Source organism: Thunnus albacares, chromosome 12 (assembly GCF_914725855.1).
Source record: "Thunnus albacares chromosome 12, fThuAlb1.1, whole genome shotgun sequence".
NCBI classification, from domain to species: domain Eukaryota; kingdom Metazoa; phylum Chordata; class Actinopteri; order Scombriformes; family Scombridae; genus Thunnus; species Thunnus albacares.
The window spans coordinates 22525827-22550404 of NC_058117.1; the positions used below are offsets into that span (position 1 = coordinate 22525827).

At 39.0% G+C, this 24578-nt stretch overlaps 1 protein-coding gene across 2 annotated transcripts in view; it reads right to left on the reverse strand.

Moving 5' to 3' along the window:
- Nucleotides 1-7085: 7085 nt before the first annotated feature.
- LOC122994248 (retinal-specific phospholipid-transporting ATPase ABCA4-like) overlaps nucleotides 7086-24578 on the reverse strand; it is a 39955-nt gene continuing 22462 nt past the window's right edge. The window contains exons 24-50 of one of the 2 annotated variants that reach the window (XM_044368830.1): nucleotides 24337-24518; nucleotides 24049-24154; nucleotides 23453-23658; nucleotides 22358-22412; nucleotides 22047-22106; nucleotides 21241-21413; nucleotides 20711-20835; nucleotides 20466-20564; nucleotides 20000-20281; nucleotides 19849-19881; nucleotides 19627-19732; nucleotides 19465-19539; nucleotides 18938-19107; nucleotides 18051-18228; nucleotides 17720-17835; nucleotides 17242-17389; nucleotides 15713-15836; nucleotides 15158-15287; nucleotides 14831-14951; nucleotides 13634-13696; nucleotides 13115-13221; nucleotides 12192-12333; nucleotides 9642-9776; nucleotides 9241-9344; nucleotides 8931-9023; nucleotides 8360-8612; nucleotides 7086-8035 (exon numbers count right to left, since the gene is read on the reverse strand). In XM_044368830.1, the coding sequence (XP_044224765.1) occupies nucleotides 7919-8035; nucleotides 8360-8612; nucleotides 8931-9023; nucleotides 9241-9344; nucleotides 9642-9776; nucleotides 12192-12333; nucleotides 13115-13221; nucleotides 13634-13696; nucleotides 14831-14951; nucleotides 15158-15287; nucleotides 15713-15836; nucleotides 17242-17389; nucleotides 17720-17835; nucleotides 18051-18228; nucleotides 18938-19107; nucleotides 19465-19539; nucleotides 19627-19732; nucleotides 19849-19881; nucleotides 20000-20281; nucleotides 20466-20564; nucleotides 20711-20835; nucleotides 21241-21413; nucleotides 22047-22106; nucleotides 22358-22412; nucleotides 23453-23658; nucleotides 24049-24154; nucleotides 24337-24518 (3503 nt within the window). In that variant the 3' untranslated portion in view covers nucleotides 7086-7918. The remainder of the gene's footprint in view (nucleotides 8036-8359; nucleotides 8613-8930; nucleotides 9024-9240; nucleotides 9345-9641; nucleotides 9777-12191; nucleotides 12334-13114; nucleotides 13222-13633; nucleotides 13697-14830; nucleotides 14952-15157; nucleotides 15288-15712; nucleotides 15837-17241; nucleotides 17390-17719; nucleotides 17836-18050; nucleotides 18229-18937; nucleotides 19108-19464; nucleotides 19540-19626; nucleotides 19733-19848; nucleotides 19882-19999; nucleotides 20282-20465; nucleotides 20565-20710; nucleotides 20836-21240; nucleotides 21414-22046; nucleotides 22107-22357; nucleotides 22413-23452; nucleotides 23659-24048; nucleotides 24155-24336; nucleotides 24519-24578) is intronic. The other variant, XM_044368831.1, reaches the window with a different exon arrangement.

A 24578-nucleotide genomic window follows, 5' to 3' on the forward strand; every position in this document is an offset into this window, starting at 1 on the left:
TAACAGCCTGCGCTGATGAGACACCTTGGGAGAACATTAAATTGACGGCATCAGAGTCGTTCTGAGCCAAACTTGTGAAAACGCTGACAATGTGCCACGGTAAGTGATAGCCGAAACACACAGAGCTGGAAAGTTGGTATTCACATCAGCAAGACTGCAAGAATGGCAAACTAATGATGAGTCAACTCTACTATTGATTAGAGCTGGCTTATTTTAGTCCCTTGGGCCCACACAAGCCCACACACCCAGACCAACAATATCTGTTTGCTCTCAAGTAATGCTGAGATGCCTCTGCAGATACCAACTTCACAAACTTTTTTTTTTACTGTCCCTTTCTTGCCTCTCAAATCTAATCCACCAGCAGGACTTCATCTTCTTCCATTAAGTCCCAAGTAACTTCATTTTGAGACTGTGTATTTTTTTATCTACAGTATGCACTCTAAATGCAAATGACCGAGTGTGTAGGGTGCTGGCAAGTACAGAGCTCACACTGAAGATGGTGAGATATAGACTTGTGGTCACGAAAATATATTAAGATTAATTAAGAGATTAAAGTAATAAGTCTACAAATTAATATTTTCCACAGCTCTTTGTGTGATCAATTTACAACAAATTACCAAGGGGGACCTAAGTTATTCCTCAGTGTTCACATGTTGATCAACTCCTGTGGGGGTGTTGAAGTGTGAACAACAGAAGTTTGAGCCAGCTGCATATTTGATTTGAATGGTTTTGGAGTTTCACACGTACACTATATGTAGCATGAATAATGGTGTGTGGGTGAGAGGAGTGAGAAATATATGTTGAAGGCTCCTCAAGGGCGTCTCCCTCTGCTTCTGTGGAGACAGGAGCACACACGTACAGGCAAGAAGATGCAAGCTGGCTGCACGATTCTGATGCACTTTAAAAGCACACTTGATCAGCAATTCCGTCTATGAGCCCACACATCCCACTGACTTCAAACACACTTCTTGAAGGTTCAGGGCACAGAACTGAGTAGATAACAGAGGGATACCTTAGCAGAGATACCTCACTTTGTTGACACAAGATATTAACACAAGACATTTTAATAAACCTACTGCCCTCATGTGGTTGGTTGTGCATGGGTCAGAGATAGGACAAAAACATTCTCAAAACTACTTTTCTTTAAACTATCTACAGTGAATCCACACCTTTATTTCAGTCAGTGCAGTAATTGATTGATTACCAAAAAAAGACTAATGATTCCTGCCTTCTCAGGGAAAAAGCCATGATTAGGCTAATTTAGGAAACAGCTGAGCTTTTGTTCGGTATAGACTTTATCGATGGGCATGTTCCTCTCTAAACTGTCTACACAGTGGATCTGTAAAGTACAGGTGGCTCATTGAAAGGGCTTGTCCATCTCAGTGTCTCTAGAAATCATCACAATGTATACAACTGGCTAATTTATAAAGAAAACTATAAACTATTACTGTGTTGCTGTAAAGAAATATGTCCTATGTTGTGGCAGATTTGGAAAGATCTAAAATTACAGCTATACAGTATGTGTATGACATTCCATCCTCCTAAGCACAATAACTTTCCTATATTGTAGACGACAGCAATCAATACACATACTATTCAGAAAAGGAATAAGAAGAAGAAGTTCTATACAACTGAGTGAACAAAAAATGTATAATTCCAAGGTCACAAAATGTATTTGCTAGCCTGAATACTGTTCTTCTTTCCATACCTTTAATCTTTCCCACTCCATATCTCATGATGGGTAAGACCATTTTGCAGCTGATAACTTGCACATAAAGCTGCAGACATCTATATGGTAAGCTACTTGAATGCACAGTGATTGAATGCTGAAAGTGTATTCAAAGAGTGACAGTTTTGGTGCTCTTATCCAATGCAATCAAGACATTTTCCTGTTATTGTACATGTGAATCTTTATCTCTCTTTCTCTGTACATCTCTGATGCATTCTCACACAATACACAGTGAAGTACTCCACACACCAACCTTAAAGCACAATTTTCCTCCTCATGGCCCTACACATACAGCGACTTTGTCTCTCATCCAGTAGCTTATTTTTGCCCACCCTCTATAGTAGATACACCAGTAACCTTTGCTAACTCCATCCTTCAACCATGCCCCCAATTAAACTTATGACCAAGAACGTCCACCGCACTGGCTCACAAGCTAAAAACTTTAAAAAGTATTAAATAATGTAACTAAAAATAAGAGTCAGACATATTCCTCCTCTGAGAAACCCACCCATCACTCTCACAACAGCAAAACCTAAAGACATTAAAGTTTAAGCAAGTATCCTATGCAAACTATACGTTGCAAAGAAGAATAGAGACATATATTCATGCATAAATAACATTAATTTACAATAATTCACATTATTGACCATGATGAAACATTTATCACCATCAAAACTTTCATTCAACACTCATTTTCATCCATTCATTCTTAGTGATTATACAAGTTTAAAACTTGACTAAGAGGTCACTTGGAAAATATTATATAACTTTTAAGCTCCTTTATCACTCATGAATTCCAAATTTATGCCACTAATTCTGCTGGGTAGATTTTTTTTTATCTTGACTTGACTCCTGAAACCGACATTTTCCATAATACAACTCAATGGCGTCTTTTCTTGTCTTTTCCCTGCCAAAAAACACCCCATGTCACAGGCTGAAAAGTACTCCCTGTCACTAATAAATTGGCATATAAAATTGTTGGAGTGCCCCTTTAATATGTAGATGGCTTGGCCCGTGTGCTGCTTATTCAATCACATCATCACAAGAGGCTATTTGAGATTATCTCCAAATGTTGTTTTTAATCATACCTTTAAGGATCTTTCTGAAGGGAAGTTTTTCACAGGGTATTTTTCTGATGCTTAAAAGTAAGCAGCAATCAATAACAAGCATTAAGTTGTGTCAGTTTTGTTTATATTCCACATTCAATACAGAGGGAAACTCAATGTGCTTCACATAAAGGTTCTTTGTTTTTCGAACATTTTCATTTGAAGCCACCAAATATATCAAGGGAAGTTTTACCTGTATGTTAATCACTGCTGTAGATAATGGATTTTTACAATAAACACAATTTATCACATAGTTAACTGCATATCCAAGGATGGGAGTCTTGGATCAATAAACTCTGTGTATGTATGTATTAAATTGCCTATTTTATAAAGACTTCTCTGAAGCGTATGGTCATGTGCCAAAAGGAAAGATGTTTCAAAATCATGGGCTGCATTATGCTTAAGGCTCACACCAACCATTCTAGGATCCACCATAATCCACAACAGGTGTGTGACAAGTGTCTCCTTCATCCATGTTTCTTGTTTCCATGTTGCTTTGTACTATTTGTGGACTACTAAGAATGCTTGAATAAACATGTGATGTAGAGAGGATGATTTCATAAAATGCCTTCATGCTCTAATGCTAATGGAGAACAGTCATTTTGGCAGCGTCGTGAGAAAAAAGTAGTGAAATACTTGGAGATGTCCTGACCTCATTGAACCAACTTGGCCTGTTAGAAGCAGGGTTTCCATCAGTACAGGTTGAAAGTAAGAGAAAATCAGGCCAAACTCCTAGTGATGGAAGTGACAGAAACTATCAGTAGAGTTGATAAAAAGGGTACAAGCAAAGGGAGGGAAGCAAACATTGCATAAGACATAAACTAAACCCTGAATAAACTACTTGTGCTGTATAAAAACAACCCTACAATTTATTGAAGATCATCATACACTAGCTGAAAATTGTTGTGCACGTGTGGCACTGGTATACTGGACAAAAGACATGTACTTTTATGTCCTCACACTCATCAGATATGATTAGTGTTGATATGAACTACCTATGTGATGAGAAGTGACTAAGGAAGTGCTAATTAAGCTGGTAGTCACTCGTCCTGCCAAACTATTAGAGGTCAGATTTCCAGGATGAACAGTTTTCTCTACACTATCATACAAGCAATGAAGTTCACATGGCTTTCATTATGTTGCATCAGCCCATATGGCATCCGAATAACAGGAGAATCCATGTGCAAGGATACCTGTCAATCGGATTATGAGAGCAAAACTGACTGAGAGCTTTATTTTTGTTATCACAATAATCATAGAAAAAAAAGTTTCATATTCTTTTTCTCAGAACTGTTATATCGCCGGGGATTTGCTGCTACATCGATCTCCCGCTGTGCACACCACCAGGTGAGCCTGACCATGAAATGTGTCTTCTAAAAACAGTATTTCAATAACAGATGGAAAACATGCTGTCTGGGGGGATTATCTGTCTTTTACAGCATAGTGTTATATATTTGTTTCATACTTTGCACAGAAATCAATATGGTCTTTTCAGTGTTTTGTTGTGTATGAGACTGATATGCATGTCAAAACCTTTCTTGGTTAATTAAAGTTACGTGACTCAGGCAACTTTCCATTAATTTAAGTCTCAGTAATTTGGGCGGCAGCAGTAATTACTATTCTTATATTTGCATGTATAATATTCAAAGGTCACATTCACGTCACTTTTCTCCTGTAGCTGTTGTTCTGCTAGTGATTTTGGGCTTTCTTAACACAGTTAAAATTTCATTAAACTTCATTATATTCAAATTTCAGCCATTTAGCTAATAGAGGTGATGGAGAAGTATCAAATTAAAACAGTGAGAGCCAAGGAGTCTGAAGTCAACAGTAATTATGCAACAGTTCCAGCAGAATGAATCAGGGGCAGCCCTAGGGCACCAAATGAGGAATGGGGCACCAAATGAGTGGGTGTACTTGTATGCAGCTTTTGGAAATATGCATTTGTTATCTCTTCTTATTCCTCTTTTTTTCACCATTGACTTGCATGGTTCTCGTCTGGTCCGTCAGTCAGTTTTCGCCTGACCACCACCAACCACCAAACTTCATGTCCTTCCTCAGGCAATGCCATCAAACACTCATTGAAAGGCGCCTTGACCCCCACTTACCTTTTTGTCTAGAGGACTGGGAGGACTTTGTCTGGGCTGGAGGTACCACTGTTGCACTTCATTTTAGTGTGAGTTCATTTTTGAAGTTCTAGGACTGGAGGTACTATTGTTGCACTTCTTGGGGGTTCCGGCTTCAATCTAAAATCTCGCCTAAGGCACCAACGTAGTCAGGGCTGGCCCTGGTATGAATTTTTACCGCACTGAAAAAAAAGGCCATGGAAAGGGTAACAGTTGAGTAGAGAGAGAATAACAGCTGTTCACTGATGTATGGCATGTCCTGATGGTTGACCTGATCCCAAACATGTTGATCACACTTCTCGTCTCAGTCACTTAGCACAGAGAGAAAATATTTCCATCATACAGTAACAGTCTCCCAGTTCTGTTGTGACAACAGATTCTTGACCCAGACTAAGAAACCTTCACTTGCAGTTATGGCAAGTAACAACACATACTAAAGCAATGAATGTGAGTACAGTGTTTAAGTTCCACTGTACTTCATTTCAGTTTATGCTACTTAAGATTTTACTCCACTATATTTCAGAGAATATTGTGCTTTTTTTATCCACCTATATATATTTGACAGCTACAGTTAGTTACTTTGCAGATAAATATTTTACATACAAAACAGATTAAACTACCCAACAGTGTATAAAATACATAAACATGGCTCCACTTCCATCAGGTGCAACATTAAAATGCTGCTTAATGCGTCAGAAAGAACCCAATCAAAACAATATGTAGTCGTTGATTTCCCAGTACTCTGAGAAGCTGTTCTGCATAATGAGAATCTACTTACTGTACATTTTCTGACTGACATTTTGCTACTTACTTAAAGCAAATATGTAACTTTTGAAAGAAGAAATAACACATTCTTCACACTATGAAACAGGAATCCCTTAAAATATCATTCATTACTTTGTTTATTATTTTGGTCAATTTTAAGGTTTTTTTTTAAGGAGAGACATGGAACATAGAAAAAAAGCTATGAAAACTTAGTCTCGCAATACCAGACAATCGCAGAACTCCGCCTACCAAAGTCTGGGGATTTATAAATGCACGGTAGTTGCTTGCACAGCAGCGGGAAAGGCCACTAACAAACCTTTACATTTTGTCAAGGACATGCCTTACCAGAAATGATGCCCCCCTCTCCCTCCATATTCCTCCATAGTGAATTGCATGTCCGACTTTGTGATTAATCACCACTTACACTATGTTTTAGCATTTATTATTACACTGAAATGATAAATGCTAACAGTGATTTATGCTAACATGATCTAGCATTGTGGCCGCAGTGGTTCTGTTTAGCAAAAGTTACATAGTCTTTCTCAAGTATTGAATCAGAATACTTCTTCCACCACTCTTCACTTGGCATTTTCTCCTTTGTGTTATACGCAAATTACTCATGTCAGTCAAGTTGAATGTGCATGCAGTCACAGAATGTTAAGTTTGTGTTTTAACTATATCTACCCACAACGGTGTTGTTATAATTTATGTACATTTACAATCCTTACTAATGAATGGATTTTTGTTCTCATTACACAGACAATGACTATGTTTTTGTCTACTGTGCTCAAAGTTATCCTTATTCTGCATTCAGTTAAACAGTCAGATTGCTCAGCCTATTATAGTATGACTGTTTTGCTCTCCCATGGCAGCACTACTCATGCTCATCAACTTCATCTAGATGATGGGCAGGAGAGGAGCATGACATCCACACCAGAGAATTCATTAGCAGCCTTGAAATGCACTGTGCCATCATCCCTCTGTTTCTTTGAGGTAGCCAATGAAATTCAGGCTAGTGGGAGGCCTGAGGCAATGACACCAGCACTTGTGGCAGGAGAACAGTAATTGGACGGTGTGTCAGATGAATCCAGGTTGTGACAAGCCACTGGGCACAGAGTCGCCTTGGCCCTGATGCAAAGCTATCTCTCAGCCACTCCACTGACCTCCCGTAGCTTTCTTAGCTTTTCAGTGAAGGTCAGTGGAGTTATTGTAGGTCAGCAGAGGAAAAAGCCTCTAAATTCCTCTTTTCTCAAAATAACTCACAGCAGCATCCCGCAGCTTTATTAGGAGAAGCAAGGGAGGGCACAGTGGTCTGCGCTGAAATATTAAATATGAAATACTGCATTTCACAAATACATTATGAAACTTTGAAGTTTTTTATTTGTGACTGATGATGAGGTGGTACAAATCAGCTAGGCATGACTGCACAGTATAAAGCATGGTAAAAGGTTTTTTTGGTCAGATGCAAAATATCACTCCTCTTTTTCTACAGATTTACTCTAGTATAGTTTTTTTTTCTCTAATCCAAGTCCTCAAGAGGAATATTTTGTGCTATTTTGCACTGACACTGGATAACAACATGAGATGGCAATGTGTGAAACACAGCAGACAAATACTTGAATGTGCAACAGTGAATGACTGAAAAGAATAGAAGTAATAGTAAACATGTTTTGGAAAAAAAAAGATAAGCAACATTAAAGTGTGCTTCATTTAAACATGTCACATTAATACTGAGGTGTGTGTGTTAATGTAGACATTAAAAAAATACTGCTTCTAAGGTGCTTATGTATTCATTTCACATACAGTATATACATATTTATACATGCCAGTCAGTCCGAGCAAAAATATCTTCTTTTTCCATATTTCAGATGAAAAACCAGATGTGGCTGCTGCTCAAAACACCACATATGATTTAAAGTCTAAGTAATGTGTCAGATATACTTGGTTTATGATAATATGGTGGAGGATGAACTCCTGTTAGCAGCCAAAGGCTTCTAAATTTGGCTGTGGCTGGAAAAATGAACTGTTCTACAGTACCAGTCACTTTGGCAGGTAACTAACCAGGCTTGTCTCTACTCTAAAAGGTTAGTAAAATAGTAACCGTGGCTTTCGAATCTTGAAATGTGGAAAGTTAGTTTACTCCCCGGCAGAGGAACATCTTTACATTTGTGTCTGTACATTTGCAGTTTACATTTTCATGTTTTCCTCTTCACCGGTGAGATCTTGATGTCTTTTCGTCCGACTGCAGTTCGTTTGTGTAACGTGACGTCCTCCTCTTCTTCTGTTTGTTGCTTGGCAAAGTTGACAAACACCTGCACAACAGACATACTGATTAAGTAAACTTATTTAGTTGAAGGAGCAGTAAGAACATCTTTTCTTACTGCCTTATGGCACAAAAAGACTATAAAGCCCTCAGCATTGATATTCATAGTTGATTTTGATCTGAAGCATTACTTGGTGATTTTAAAGCTATGTTTAACAGTTGGGTTTCAGTAAAAGCAAATAGTATATTCAAATTGAACATATTCATACATGAATTAAAAATAAAGACATTTATTAAACATAGTGAAGTTTCTAATGAACAGTCTTGGGAGTCACTTCTCCATAGTCTTCTCATTGTCTTGGTTTATACGTACCTGGTCGAGTGTTGTCTGGGAAACAGAATAGTCTTCAATGCTGAGCCTGTCTTTATTGGCCACCACCAGCTGAAAGATCCTGGCAAGGGAGGAGGAGGAGGCAATCTCATACTGCAGTGTGTTGTAGTGCCTCTCCCTCTGAACGCAGCCTGGGAAGCAGCTCTCCATGAAGTTCTCGACAGGCTCCAGCTCGGGGGACAAGCCGGGTCTAGCTGCCTTGATTTTCATGGTCACTACGTAGCCGTCACCAAATCTGGATGAAGGAAACACCATGTAAAGATATTCTATCTTATAATTCAGGTATTTGAATAGTACATTGAGACTGGAAGGTCATTCTTTGATGTTGAAAACAGTAGGTGGTGATTTAGAAGCTGTTCTGGAGCGATTCGATTGTATCACCTGATCTTAATCAGCAGTCATTGAATTTGAGGCAAAATCTAATCTGCTGAGGAAGATTGTGTGATACAGCTGAACTGCTACAGAACAGCTTCTAAATGGACCTTGTGGTGTGATTGTTTTCCCAAGTAACTTAACAGTTAACAAGCCTGCTCAAATACGGAAAGCATCTTACTTGTACTTGAGATGCTGAATGGTCCCCAGACACTTGAAGGTCCCATTCACCATGATGGCCAATCGAGTGCAGAGGGCCTCACACTCCTCCATACTGGTGGAAAACAACAGTAATCAATCTAATTTTTAATGCTGCTACTTCATATCTATGAGTAATACATCATAATTTCACAGATTGCAATAACAAAATCATGCAAATACCAATCTAGTCATCATTTCAACAATAGTTCTTGGCAGTACAATTAACTGTATTTGGTCAGCTGTTGCAGCAGATGTGTGCAGTGGATTAATATCATTATTTGATATTGAACCTGTGTGATGTCAGCACCACGGCCCTTCCATCCTGAATGACACTCATGATGGCATTCCACAAGAAGCGTCGAGAGTGGGGGTCCATCCCTGTTGTGGGCTCGTCCTTAATACACACACAGTCACAAAAAACAACAAACTTGACTCTCTGAGCACATAATTCCATATGAACAGAGACCAAATCCTTATCTCTATCAGCATATGGCAAAAGATCTCAGATTCATGCCAATTTGAATTGAACTGTGCAGTTGCCTGCCAATGTATAAAACATTCGAGGCCAGGCTTGACTGAACCCATATGGCTTCCCATCTGGATCCATAGACCATTTCATTGATAAATCCCTGCATAAAACCCAAAAATCCAAACAATGAGCTCATGAGCTCGTCCTCATTGGCTAACTCACCAGCAACACCAGAGCTGGGCAGCCAATCATTGCAATCGCTGTGGAGAGTTTGCGCTTGTTGCCTCCACTGTAAGTTCCTGCACAGTGGCCAGCGTACTCTGTCAGACCCAGCTTCTGGATGCCCCACTCTGCCACCTACAGGGGGAAAGGGAAACATATGTTTAGTGGCTACATACCACGGATTTAACCTCACAATTTTATTCCACCTGCCAAAACATCCTGGATACTGGTGCTCCATTTATAATCATGCGTTCCAAACCTAAATCTGAACCATGGTTGACTGACACTACTTGTGCTGTCAGACAAGAATGCAGGAGAGCTGAACGCAATTGCAAAAAAGACAGGTTGCAAATGTTTTTTGACATTTGACAGCCGGTGCGGATATCAGAAAATTGTCAAAGCTGAAAAGACAAAATACTTTTCTGATATTATTTCAAATAACTGTCACAAACTTCTTGTTCTTTTTAGTATCATTAATGCTATTCTTAATTCCCCCAAAACTGCTTGTCTGGATGTTTGCTCAGAGACCTGTGACCCACCCACCCACCCACCCACCCATCAGGGTCACTTGCTCTGCTGTTTTTTTACCAGTTTGAGCCTGTGTCTCTCTCTCTTCTAAAGGAGATTATTGATAATATAAAATCTTCAGTTTGTCCCACAAATATTGTCCTCCCTCACTTTTTAAAAGAGATTTGTGAGACTATTGGACCAAACATCCAAACAACAGCAGCAGTCTCACTTCAGGTGTTGTACTAGCAAATTTTAAGCATGCAGTAGTGGAACCACTGATCAGAAAATCTAATCTGGATACCTCAGTCTTCTCCAATTTTAGACTAATTTCTAAACTCCCATTCCTTTCAAAAATGTTGGAGAAAGTTGAACTTACAACAATACAATTGGAATCTCTTTTAGACATACACAACATTCTTAAGGTATTCCAGTTTTCTAGCCCTTCACAACACTGAATCTGCACTTTTAAAAGTTTTCTTTATCTTTTATTAGCTACTGACTCCGGGCACTCTGCCATTCTTATGCTTTTAGATCTCACAGCTGCATTCGACACAGTAGACCATAGTATCCTTATCTATCGCCTGGAGCATTGTGTTGGCATTAAAGGTACTGTTCTGTAGTGGTTCAGGTTGACTGTCGACAGTTATTCAACTGACAGAAGTTTTCTGTCAGCGCTGGTGACTCCGTATCAGTGCCTCTTCCTTGTGGAGTCCCTCAGGGTTCTATTCTCAGGCCGTTCCTATTGTCCCTTTATGTGCTCCTCTTGGGGTCTGTTCTTAGAAAAGACAGCATCTCGTTCCACTGTTATGCAGACAACACTCAAATTTACCTGCCTTTGAAGGACATCAAAGCTCGGATGGCCTTAAATTTTTTAAATGTTAACGAGAGTAAAACTTAAGTCCTGATATTTGGACCCAATGGTACCTGTGAGGCCCCTCACATGGACCTGTGTTCCCTGGGACGATATGTAAAACCCACTGTAAAAAAATCCGGGTGTGATAATGGATGGTGATTTTAAATTGGACAAACAGATAAACTCAGTGATCAAATCAATCAATGATCTTCACTGGCTCCCTGTACGTTTTAGGATTGATTTTAAGATTTTATTGTTTGCCTACAGATCATTAAATGGGCTAGCTCCAACCTAGCTCTCTGACATTTTACAACCACACTTTCCATCAAGGTCACTGCCACCATCAGGTCCACTGACCAGTTGCTCGGGACTGGTTGTCCCGAGATCAAGGTTGAAGCACAGGGGAGATCGTGCCTTTGCAGTTGTAGCCCCCAAACTCTGGAACAAGTTGCCTCTACATGTTAGGTTGGCCCCTACACTGCCTGTTTTTAAGTCCTATCTTAAAACATATCTTTGTTCATTGACTTTTAACTCAATATGAGAGTTACCTTTCTTTGTCTTTTTGTCTGTTAAACTGGTCTTTGTCTGTTTTTATTGTGTTGTTTTATGGCTTTTGCTATTTTGATTGTACAGCACTTTGGCCAACTGTTGTTGTTTTTGAATGTGTTTTATGAATAAATTTGACTTTGACTTTGACTACATTAATCCAAAGTGCCAGGGCGCATACATTTTAGAATGGAGAACCCCACTGTTAGCTGAGCCTTTCATAATGATGTTACAGCAAAATTGAAAGGACAAAACAGACATTAGTAAACACTGAGCAAGAGTAAATTAAGGAGGATGCACAAAACAAAATAAAGTCAACAAAACAGATATCAAGCTCTCTATGCAGTGCTTAGACAAACAGTAGCTTCGGTGCACATACACTGAAAATTGACTTTATAGTGAAGTAGGAGACATCTTCCTTCTAGCAGTTAAACTTCAGAAGTGAAAAATATTTGTATACTCATAGATTTTGGATTTTTCAATGAGGGAGAAGAATTTTTAACAAGGCAATCGAACTTTTTTAGTGGAAAAACATATCAGACACAAATTATTATCCAAAGCAGAGTTAAACTTAAACATGTCTGTGGGGAATCTTTAAACTTAGTCAGTTTAAGATGTAAAGCAGATGGATTTTCACTCACTCTGGGGATCTCTGACTCAGGCACTCCTCTGAGACGAGCGTAGAGGTAGAGATGCTCCCTGCCGGTTAAAAGCTCATCGATGGCATCAAACTGCGGGCAATAACCCATGTTCTGGTGCACGTCCAGAATCTCTGTCAGAATGCTGCAAAGCAAGCCACAAGATGTCACTCATTGCATTGAGCTGACAAAGCAAGTAACATGACAGAAATAACAAAACATCAAACAAATCCAAATGTGGTTTAATTGATAATATTCATTATTTAAAACATGTCATCAAAAGCTGGGAGGAAGCTGATTCCTCTGAACAAAATTATATAAAAACTGAACTATACATGAACAGCATAAGAATGACATTAAATCTTCTTGACAGTTGTATTAATCGATTTAATAGATTGATGGTTTATTAAATAGCTTTTAACCCATGCTTTCTTTTATCTGGGTTTCAACTGAGTATTTAGTATCCCATGGTGGTGCAGATGAAGTTTGAGAGGCTTTTCCACTCTGACAGAACAGAACTTTAAGAGGAAAACTGGGTGCTTTCAAATTGTTGGCATAAAAATTGGATATTTAATGGATAAAATATTGGCACACTGGCTCACTTTGCAACACCTCCGCTCCAAAAACTAATCTGGGACTTCAAAAACTAATTGTCGATCAAGCCCTAGTCCCAAGTGATTTTTTTTTTCTTTTTAAAGACACACGTGGGTTTTAGTCACAGAATGATTCAGATAGTTCCCTCTCACAGAATTATGTTAGAATGACCTTCTGGTTGTTTAAACTTTCTAAATCATTGGACTGTTTCTGATTCAGTTACCCGTCTGGAACTCAGTGCAGGGAAAAACCAAAGGCAAAGATCTAGCCGCTAACATAGTTTGTGTTATATCACCCAGGGACAAATTTCTTTTTGACTGATCTTTATGTACCTGTAACCAGCCACAGTAGCTTCCCCAGAGGTGACATCAGTGTCACCAGTCAGCATTTTGAAGGTCGTAGTCTTTCCAGCGCCATTAACGCCCAGGAGACCAAAGCACTAACAGGAGAAAAGACAAACAGGCTGTTGATATCAGGATACATTCAGCAGGATTAATGAAAACGAAAGGCTGAAATGCACTCAGTATTACAGAGTATGACTTTTAATAGCCCTATTAAGGTCTAATTTTCATATCGTGAATAGAAATGGCCATGTACAAGCATGTATTAATTAACAACATGAGAACGTTAACACACAAAACAAGACCAGATACAAATAAACTTCAGTATCCTTGCTGGTGTTGGTCAATGACTACTGCATATTATGTGCATCTCCAACAGTCTCTAACAGTCTGAGTGGCAGTTTAATCAGTATGTATGTTTATTTCAGCTAGCACAAAAAGAGAAATTTCGAATATTGGAAATAAAAAGAGAGTAGTTGCTCTTGATGCAAACAAACTCGGTGACTTTACCTCTCCTGCAGGGACACCCACACAAATCTGGTCCACAGCTGCCCTCTTCCTGCCCGCATACATCTGTGCAGAAAAGGCAGGGAGACAATAACAACTGAATGTTTCACTTTGTTTAGCACTTTTTAGGGCAGTGACAGAATAAATTCAAGAAGTAAAGTTTCTTCAAATGAAAAGCAATATGATAAACTGGAAATACCGCCTCACAGTTATAAACCTCCGCCAAATTGCGGTTTACATCCATGTCTGTCCAGACTCATACAATAATTGTAGTGAAGACTTTGAAGGAATTTAATAAAATGTATTAAGTGTATTTTCCTTGTATGTGTTCACATATTCGGCCAATAAAGCTGATTCTGATAGAACACAAAGCTGTAGCCGTGACAGTAGACGATGCTTCAGATATGGATGTTGCTGCAAAGAAACTACAAATTCTATAACGTGGATGCTTCACACATATCTTCAACACGGCAGCACAGAAGATCTATACAGTCACCAGTTTCAAGGTGAGCATCCAAGATTAGTGTCATTAATTCAATTTCTGACCAAATGCAAAATATAGTCACAATCTCCCCTTCTGTTCCTGAGTGATGGCGTTGAATAATAGCAAGAAAGGTGTTTTTGCTGAACTTTATGATGTCACAGTGAAGTTGACCTTAGACCTTTTGGATATATTTTGTCCTATTAGACATTTACGTGAAATCTGGTCATAATTAGCGTATGAATTCTTGAGTTATGGCCAAAAACTTGTTTTATGAGTGACGCAGTGACCTTTGACCACCAAATTCTAATCAGTTCATCCTTGAGTCCAAATGGACATTTGTGCCAAAGTTGAAGAAATTCCTTGAAGGCGTTCCTGAGATATTGTGTTCACGAGAATGGGATGGTCAGACGGACAGCCTGAAAACATAATGCCTCCAAAAACGGCTGTTCCATAATTTTAATTCAGTCATTAACAAAACTGAGAATAATGTTATAATCCTCCTATCATCTATTATTTTTTTTTATCATGTGAAGCCACATTTAATCTTTATACAGGCCTGTTAGGGACTTGCTTACATGTAATGTGTAAGTTGTGTTTTGTCTGTGTTGTTGTGTTGTGTCTTCTTTTTGATTTCTGGATGGCCTAGTCTATATAAAGTTTAATATGGAATTGAGATATCATGAAGTTATGTAAAGTCAGACATGGTTGTCTTTTACCTTAGAGAGGTCTCTGATCTGCAGGATGTCTGACTTGCTTCCTCCATCATAAATTCTCTGCCTTTCTGCTGCCACATCGTCGTCTTCATCTTTTACTGCAGTCTGTTTGTAGTCTGATAACCTGAAGGGTGTGAGAAAAAATATCTGTCGAGAAGCATCTAATACAACAGAACTGCACTTTGTCTGCCAGTTACTTGGTTCTGACCCTGTTTTGACCTGGTGTAAAAGAACTCAGCAAGGAAAGGTCAGGACCACTGGTGTAATAACAAAAGTTGAGATGTTATGAATGTGAAGTTGTATGCTGATCTGTGTCAGCTAGTCCCTTACCAGTGGTCCAAGAAGAAACGATACTGGATCAGAAGATTGAGAATAAAGTAGACAAAGCCTTCCACTGCCATGAAAGCAACATTTTTCCCCACAAAGTCCCACCGGAAAGGGTCCGCTGTGTACTCCTCACCTGGAAACAGAAGCAAGGTCTATACTGAAAATGAACCCTTTGTTCAGTGAGTAAAAAGAAAAACCCACAGGATTTTATTTTATATAAACTTGGAGGCTGTACAAACATAATTTTCTGGACAGCAAGGACAGTGGTAACTCAAGACATGTTTTCTATTGTAAGAGTTTGTACATTTTTACCACAGTCTCACAAATCTGATATGACTCAGAAGCAACTGGTAATAGATTGAAATTGAGAGTATTTGATAGTACAATTTTATAAAAATTGATTGAAGAGATTATTGTCAAAACCAGATTATTAACCAAAACATGTATTTGTTGTATTTTATATTTAGTGATGGAAATTATCCTACATATAATGAAATAATGACACAAGACTCCTGGAACTTTGTCAAGTAAAATGGCCCATAAGTATATAATACTCACCAAATCTGGCATAAACATCAGTAACAGCCTGGTTCATGGCCATGTCTATAAGGCCTCGCCCCAGGCAGAAGTGAGGGAACACCAGCAGGCCTTTCTTCAGCCACTCATTAAACATCAGCAAAGACTGGTAAAAAAAAAAAACACACACACACACACACATATACACTCAATCCATGTCTCACAAGTGCAGGACTGATTATTAACACGATGAACATACAAGCGCAGTATACACAATTATAAGACAAGATTTTGTTTACCATTGTGAGAGAAATTATTTGGGCTAAATTAAACTTATCAAAGATTGGACTCATTTCTAATGCTCAGTATTGTTTTATATGATGTGATGTGTCCTATACATGATGTCATGTCAGTGAAAACTGTTCAGGTTTGTTTTGCATACATGGACAAGAATAAACCAAAACTATATACCAATATCAATAATAATACCAATCATTTTTGCCACCAGTGGAAAAGTATTCTCTTAAACAGAATTATCATGCTAATCTTATGCTTAGTGCATAAAGAAAACAAAGAAGATCTAAGTTTATGTGTCACACCAGCTCCAATGATTCTCTTATGACTCATCTGTTGTAGGATTCATCAGTGAGAGCAGAACAGAGGAGTACAGATGTGCGGTGGAGATAACCATCTGGTGAGAAAAACCATCTCCATTTTTTGACGGAGCAGGAAGTCACCTGTCACAATGACAGTAGCATCTGTGTTCTTTTTCCCTACTTCTGTCTGATCCTTTTCCACATTGTGTCTGTGTGTGTGAGTTGCCTTTTTCACACCTGGCCAACCCTCAGCAGTCCACCAGGTACTCTCAGTGTGTTCAACTGCACGGAAGACCTGTGGCCTACACCGTCTTCTTGTGAGCAATGGCGCATCAACAGCTGCACTACATTACTTATTAGTGTACGTGTATATTTGGTGGTGATTATCAGATTGTATACAACTGTTTCCACAGAATCTACGAGCTTTTGCAAAAAGTAGAATGGGAGGCAGAGCATTCAACTATCAGGCTCTTCTTCAGTGGAACCATCTTCCAGTTTCGGTCTGGGAGGGAGACACCCTCTCTACATCCAGCCCCTAGTTATGCTGCTATAGGCCTAGACTGCCGGGGGACTTCCCACGATGCACTGAGTTCCTCTCTCTTCCTTTCCCTCTCCATCTGTGCACATTCATGCCCCATTAATGCATGTTACTAACTTGGTATCTTCCCTGGAGTTTTGTGCTTTCTCGTCTTGCAGGTGACCTTTGGTTGCAGATCGCCTGCTGTCCCCTTGGTCCAGCTTGACGCCCACTGCTACCACTATTATTATTAGTCATATTTTCCCACTGCTACCACTATTAAGTAATATACATACAAGACCAAAGAGGCAATGAGAGATTCAAGTGTGTATATATTGCAGTGAAGGATTTAGAGCCCTGGGAGAAATTTTGATTCACAAATCAGATACTGATTCTGTATCAACAGGTGACTTTTTATACTTTTAACGATCTTTTAACACAGATGGATATGTCCTTACGCGATTGTTTTCAAAAAGCTCCAGGATGAAGGTGATGGCGCTGCTGTTGATGCCTATGAACAGGTTGATGCAGGACAGAGAGACATACGCAGTACTTGGGATGTTGAATATGTAGGACATCGGATACATCATGGGTGTTACTGACCACCTATAAGACAGGGGAAAGAGCAATATTTCAAAATGAATACTTTTAGTTTTTTCACTTCCCCTTGATGTCATTTATGCATTTTGTTCTTTCGTAAATTTCCTTGTTGTTTAAATTGGTTATTTTTCAGTTACTCTTGTTTCATTCAGTTATGAATTTGTTGTTGTTGGTTTTTTCAGAAGTGACATACCCTAATAAGGCCCTTTGGGTGCTCTCACAGCATAACACCTGCACAATCTGTTCTTCCCTTTCATACATTTTTTGTGTTTTATTGTTTTAATATTCTAAGCACAAAGCAAAAATGAACCAAATAAAAAATAAGCAAAGCCTTACCCATATAATAGAAGCAGTGCTATTAGAGCTGGCAAGTTGGATGGTGATGTGTAACACTTTTTGTTAAAAGCCATGAAAATGCCAACCACCATTGCAGTGCTGATAGTGTAGTTCACCTAGGGGTCAGATAAAGCATTCATATGAGAATATTGATTAGTATACAAAACTAATCAGATGTAAGAAAGACACAATCCAAAACATCTATCTGTGGGAAAATATATGAATAAACCATTTATTGCTTAAAATCAGCGTATAACTGAAGCTAAACTTTTATCAATGTCAATATCATGGGATGTACTGTATATCCTTACTCTAACCTCACTTCACTTACCATGTCCCAGAAGAAGTTGGCCACCCAGTAAACTAAAGGGCTGACCCCACTGACAAACTGCAGGTGTTTGGCCTTGGTCACACGCTCCTGGATGAGGTAGAGGACGAAGCTGGCAGGGATGAAGGACATGGCAAAAATCACACAGATCGCCACCACGGCGTCTACTGAAGTGGTCAACCTATAAAAAAAAGAATCAGATAAGGTCATTATGGTATATTCTGGTCTGGCAATGTGAGGTCAACATACTAAAATGCCATATTTTAAGAAAGGTTGTTACACAAACTTACATTTGAATGATACATAGTAAGACACAGTATAAAAAATATATTTTTGGCTAAAAGATGCACATACAAGGTTAATTAAAGGATCAGTGCTAAGACACTATTTCGGATGAGATTTGATCAAAAAGTAGTTCTGTGTATTATTATTGATTGAAGTTTGGACATTCCTCAAAGTTGATCAGTTTATGACAAATTAAATACATTAAATTCTGCAATTCTTAATGTATTTGCATGCTACATGAAATCCAACATGGTGCCATAACAGAAAATTAAGCTCTTCCATATGAAGACGCTTGAAGCTACAGCCAAATAACACTTTGTAGCTAAAAATAAAACTAAGGCAGTAATTTGCACATATGGGCTCAGGGGGAACTTCAGATAAAGAAGTCATAATTATAAAATCATATCTATAATTTACTTTAATAGGTCTTATGAATAGGTCATGTAAAACTTACATCCAATCCTCATCCAGACTTATTTATATATATTTTTTTAATCATGGGAAACTAATATTGAAATGTCTAAGAGAAGCAGGTGTTTTAGCTGCTCAATAATCTACCATAATCAACCATAATCTACTCAGCTCTTGCGATTATAAATACTCACACAGTGACTTCAGAAAGCTGCTCTTTGGTGAGGTTTAGAGGATGATTGATGGCAGTGATGCCGAACTCGACAGGTTTGGCAGTTGAGGGTAGGAAGGCCCGGAGAATGGCATTATTGGCCACATTCATGAAGGCCACCATGGCGTGCCAGCCTTTGTTATTGTACCATACCTGACAGAAGAGAGCAGAGTTAATTGAACACATCTCACAACCTTCTGACTTGCTAATTGCAGTCCTGAGCATCACTAATGCACAATACAAGGACTTGTAAGCTGACTTTCCTTGTATATAACCTTCATTACTTTAAGTGGGAAGCAAAGCTATTAAACCAAGCACTTACAGCCATCAGTCAACGTCCCTGTAATATCACAGATGTTAAAGTTTGCAATGTAAAAGAAAAATGTCTCAAGTAGACATCAGAAAAGGGACGAGTGTTTGCACATAATTTCTGCCGCTTGCTGATTTGCTATTTCTGGAAAGAAATGCTCCTGCGTCACTGACACATACAGTGAAAATCGAACCACATACCTTTATGTTGAATTCACTTTCCATGTATCTTAAGAAAGGACCGATCTCTTTGAGTGCAAGTCCAGAATAGTAACCCTGTGAGAGACAATGCCCAATTGATTTTGTGGATTTCACACACTACTGCCTGTACATGTCTGTAATGAACAACAAGTCAATAATTACCCCTGTGATGTTCAACATTCGTCCAAGTTGACGGAAAACACTCTGAATGTCTTTGGGGTTGACGTCTAGGATTGGAAGCTGTCCTCCTACTGACAGACCGCCATATCTGAGGATAGAGAAGATTCACACTCTCTATCTCACATCAACTTGTCTTAAAATTGTGTTTCTTATGTAAACTTATCAACTGCACAAAAGGGAGATGAGATGGTACAAAATGATTACCTTTGTTCATTCACCCAGTATTTGCTCTTCAAACTGTGTAAAAAAAATCAGACATGATTTAGGAGAGAGGTAGTTTTTCAAATTATTTATTTAATTTCTCCTGGTTTTATCATTTGAATGCACATGTAAACTACTGTACATTAAAACCTACCTGGTTCTGATGAGATCAGGATAGGTTTTGACCAGGTAGTCAGAGATGTTCCTGTCCGTCAGATCCAGCATCGTGTCTCCTGTGGCTTCAGCCCGTTGGCGAGGGGGTAGGCCTCCTGCTCCGATCGGACAGATGGGCATCATGGTCAGCTTCTTGTTGGTGCTGCACTGGCAGGAAGGCGAGGGGTTTCTCTTGTTCCAATTAGGATTCAGTAAGATGTTGCTGAACACAGGGGAGACGTCAGGATTCTCCCACTCTGATGTATTGTTACTGCAGGGCATTCTGGATGTAGGTGAGTAGAGAAATACACATGTGAAAAGATAAAATTAGTCAGCATTGAGCTGCAGTATGTATGTATCTACTTGATACAGCCAATAGTTGATTAAATTAGTCTCTGTCTTCATTCACTGAATAAGTGAGGTCCAAACAACCAGTGTAGTTTTTTTTTTACTGTAGTGATACTCACCCCAGTGGTTCTCCGTCCATGCAGCGGGTCCCCAGACCCGGTGGGTTTAACAAGCGCTCTGTGAAGCGTTTCATTGTGGGGTCAAAAGGTTGCTCGTTACTAAATTGGGAAGACAAAATATAAAAGAAGAAAATCAAATTAATGAAATAACAACCAATGTTATTGTAACACATGACCGGCAGTTCATATAAATATGTATATGTTTATGGATCATTTGTTTGATAGTGTTCGTCATGAGATCTGACCTGAAGAAGGTGAACTGTGGCCCGTACATCCAGGGGGTCAAAGTCAGACTGGGATACTCCCCGAATGGAGGGACGATCATTGTGAAGATGAGAGCGATCAGGACAAAACTGGCAGGCAGGATGATCTATACATCCACAAAGATAAGTAAGCCATAACACTTTTACACATCTATTATAAATGTAGCTGAAAAATGTAAAACATTGTAAAAATAATACTGACTCATTTGCATGGGCATTATTTTTTTCCACCAGATTTGGATCAAATAAAGGTTTGTCAAAAACCCTCTGGCATTCAGATCAGATGTGGGGGTTTTTGTTTTGTTTTGTTTTTTTGGTGTTTCTTTGATAAATAACCACTCGTCTGTTACCAAGTGCATCTGTTACCCCCCCTACCCCACCCCAAACGCTCACAAACACACACACACACAATTAGTATATTCATCACATAATTCAAGTCTCAACATTTAATGTCCACAAAAGACAAACAGAAAATTCCATCCACCTATCCAGTCATTGTTGCATCCCTGTACCTGTGCCAGGAAGTCCTTCTGGCTTCGTGTGGCATGGTGGAACCTTTTCACTAGCAGAGCATGAAACTGCTTCAGGATCAGTGTTGTCCCTTTCACCTGGCTGGAGCCCTTCCCTGCACTGCTGTCTGATGCACCAGGGGTAGTGCCGTTAGTTTCCAACACGCCATTATGTTCTGTGGTTAACACACAAACAGCCTGTTAGACATAAGCACTGTGCATAAAATATACTGTATATGGAAGGAAAAACCGTTGCTCCAGGGGCGTCTAAAAGCACAGAGAGGAAGTGGTAGCAAGTTGGAGAAGCAGGCTTTGGATCAGCAGCCACACTGCTGAGATCTCACAGAGCAAGGCAGCTTAACTTCATTTGAAGTCGAGAGATATAAATGTGAGTTAATGTGTGAATTTGAAAGCATTGCTGTGCTAGAAAAGAGCACGCAAGCAGCAAAACTCTTCTAAATACTCCCTGCATTCTTGTTTATTTTACAAGCTGAACTTCCCAGACCTGGGTCACTTGAAATGCTCGGAGCTCCAGATGGATGAGACTTCACATAATTATAGCCATAAAATTTAGATGGTCACAAAATATGTAAATCATCAGTTTACTGAACTTTTCTGTGATGGATATATTACTTAACAATAGTCAGACTGTCCTCATGTGACAAAACTCACATAGAAAAGGGAGTAATATAAAATCTAATTGATAAATACCAAAAATTCCTTGCAAATACTGATTGACCCAAGTCCAGTTGATTCAAAACAGCTTTTATATCGCCAGAATTTTGTCGAATTACTCTCAAGACTCTGACCTTCATTTCCCTCTGCACCAACTTTAGTGCCGTTGCTTCTCTGCTGTAACATCCACTGTTCTAAAGGTAAGAGTGCACAGGTGAGACCCAAACACACACAAACTAGGGGGTTAAAACTGACAAATGATGCATCAGACCACATGTAAAGACTAGACAAGTAGCTGATGTTCAAGTTAGGGAAGTCACAATAAACACATAATAAAACACAGGCGTGAGGCAAATGGATTAACAACACAAGAGAGAGACAGGGCACCAGGTCAGAAATTCAATTCCAGGAAAAGGCTGTGTGGAATATCAGTGGTGGTATTTACCAGGAGTGGTGGCATTATTCGCTGCTTCTCCATCTGCAGTGACCTTTATGAATATCTGGAAAGAAAAAAGAAAAAAAACTTCCTTAACTTTCAAAACTTTTCATACATTAAATATGAGTTCTTCCTTTAACTTCAGGAGTTATAAGAGATAACGTTTTCATTGTCCTTTGTTAAACTTTCACTCCATAAAAAATGAGATGTATTAAAATCTGGACAGGATGTGGTCACACACAAAATCCTCTATCTTACCGGTAATTTTTATCTTTCATTGAGTGAAAAAAATGTCATATTATTGTCTTGATTGTGTTGAATATTGATTGTGTTGATAATTTCAACCTGTTTCCGAAACAAATCAACTTGTCTCAGGAATGTTTTAGAATTAAAGTGAGATTACGTAACTTTCCATAGAAAAAAAATCACATTCTTCCTCTTAAAAATAAAGAGTTGAATTTATCAGCATTAAAATGCACCTTTGCTCAATTCAATACACTCTTTACACCTTTTTCAATTTTACCTGATCTAACATAACAAATAGATTTAGTTGTGAAACTGACTTTATTGAGTATGTTCACTGATTTTATGAATTCGTCTCTAGGTTTGCTATTTAATATTAATTGTTATGGTACATTTTAGCATTTTAAAATGATCATGCATTTAGTACTTGTGATCAGAGTGGCCACTGTTCAAAAACAAGTTCACTTTTTCTTTCTTCTTTCTTCTTCTGCTTTTTTTGTTTTCTTTCAAGCTACTGAAACAAATTTCTTCTTTAAACAAATTGTATCTGTAGTGGAAACAGGTTGAAATACTCTCACATACCGGCAGAAAGATGACAGATTTTTAGGACTCAGTAAAATAAATTACTTGATAAGATAGAGATTTTTGCATCATAGTCAAAGCTTTTCAGCAAATCAAAGATTGTAGTACCACAGAAGGAATATGCACCGCCACCCAAATTCAGCTCAAGGTGCTTTCATGAAGCTGAAGAAATTGGGATCCACCACAAAATCCAAACTACCCAAAAGGAAGCTCTTATTTATCTTTTTTGATTCAATGTAAAAACAGGATGTCAACAGATGGAAACTGAGACGTCCCTACCTCCTCTAGTGATGTATCTGAGATGCCAAAACTGCTGAGGCCCATGTCAGCAAGAGTCTCCTCCAGTTCTCTAAATAGGCTGGCATACGCCCGATGCTTGAAGCCCTTATTGGGGAGCAGATAGGTCAACTCCTGGCCGATCATCTCGATCAGCTTGGCTTCGGGGACGTGGTGGTGGATGAGGCTTGTTATGCTCTCAATATCCCCTGGGAAGAAGGACAAAATCATACAGAGAGGAGGTAGTGAAGAGGAAAATGTTCCAAAAATACAGAACCAATACAAGGACAAATTATGCAAAAAAAACAAACAAAAACAAACACTATTATTCAAGTGCTAAAAATGCATGAGTAATTTTGTGCTTGACAACCTTGTGGCATTGCATCAAAGCACAGCGTCCTCAGGCAGAATCAGGAGGACAAGGCACATGGGTCAATATCTCCACTAAATTATTAATGTGAAACAATAGTGTATTCTGTTCCTGGCTCTGTTATACAAGTTTGGATGACACTCTATCACGCACACACATACACACATCCCTGCAGGAGGATTTTCTCCTGCAGATGTAACAAAAAAAAAAAAAATAGATTGACACTTACCATCCAGAACTCTGTCGAGATGCTGGGACTGGTACTGAGACTGATCTTTGTATCTGGTACATATGGAGCAAGAACAGGAGCAGTCTGAGGCACAGTCGCAGTCGTTCTAATGGAAACAAGCAAAAATAAGAATACCTTTGACAGTGCAAAAAAAACCTTGAGAGAAAGCTGACACTTAAACGGAATGGAAAAGCAGGTATTTTCTAATGCAGGATAAACCGACAGGGCAGAGATTATGCAGATTATGGTTGGGCTTTTGGGTGATTTTGTGTCAAAAGTAGAATTTACCTCCTTCTTTCTAAGATCCTTTATGCGGCGTACGAGTGTCAGATAGAAGCCCACTCCGAAACAGTTTTTGAGAAAGAGGGGTGAACCGCAACAGTGGAGTTCTCCTTTGGAGATGATGGCGATGCGGTCGCTCAGCAGGTCGGCCTCGTCCATGTGGTGAGTGGACAGAATCACGGTACGGCCTGCACAAGAGTACTTTTATTGGCATGTCATCAGAATCAAAGGACGTTTTCAGCACATTC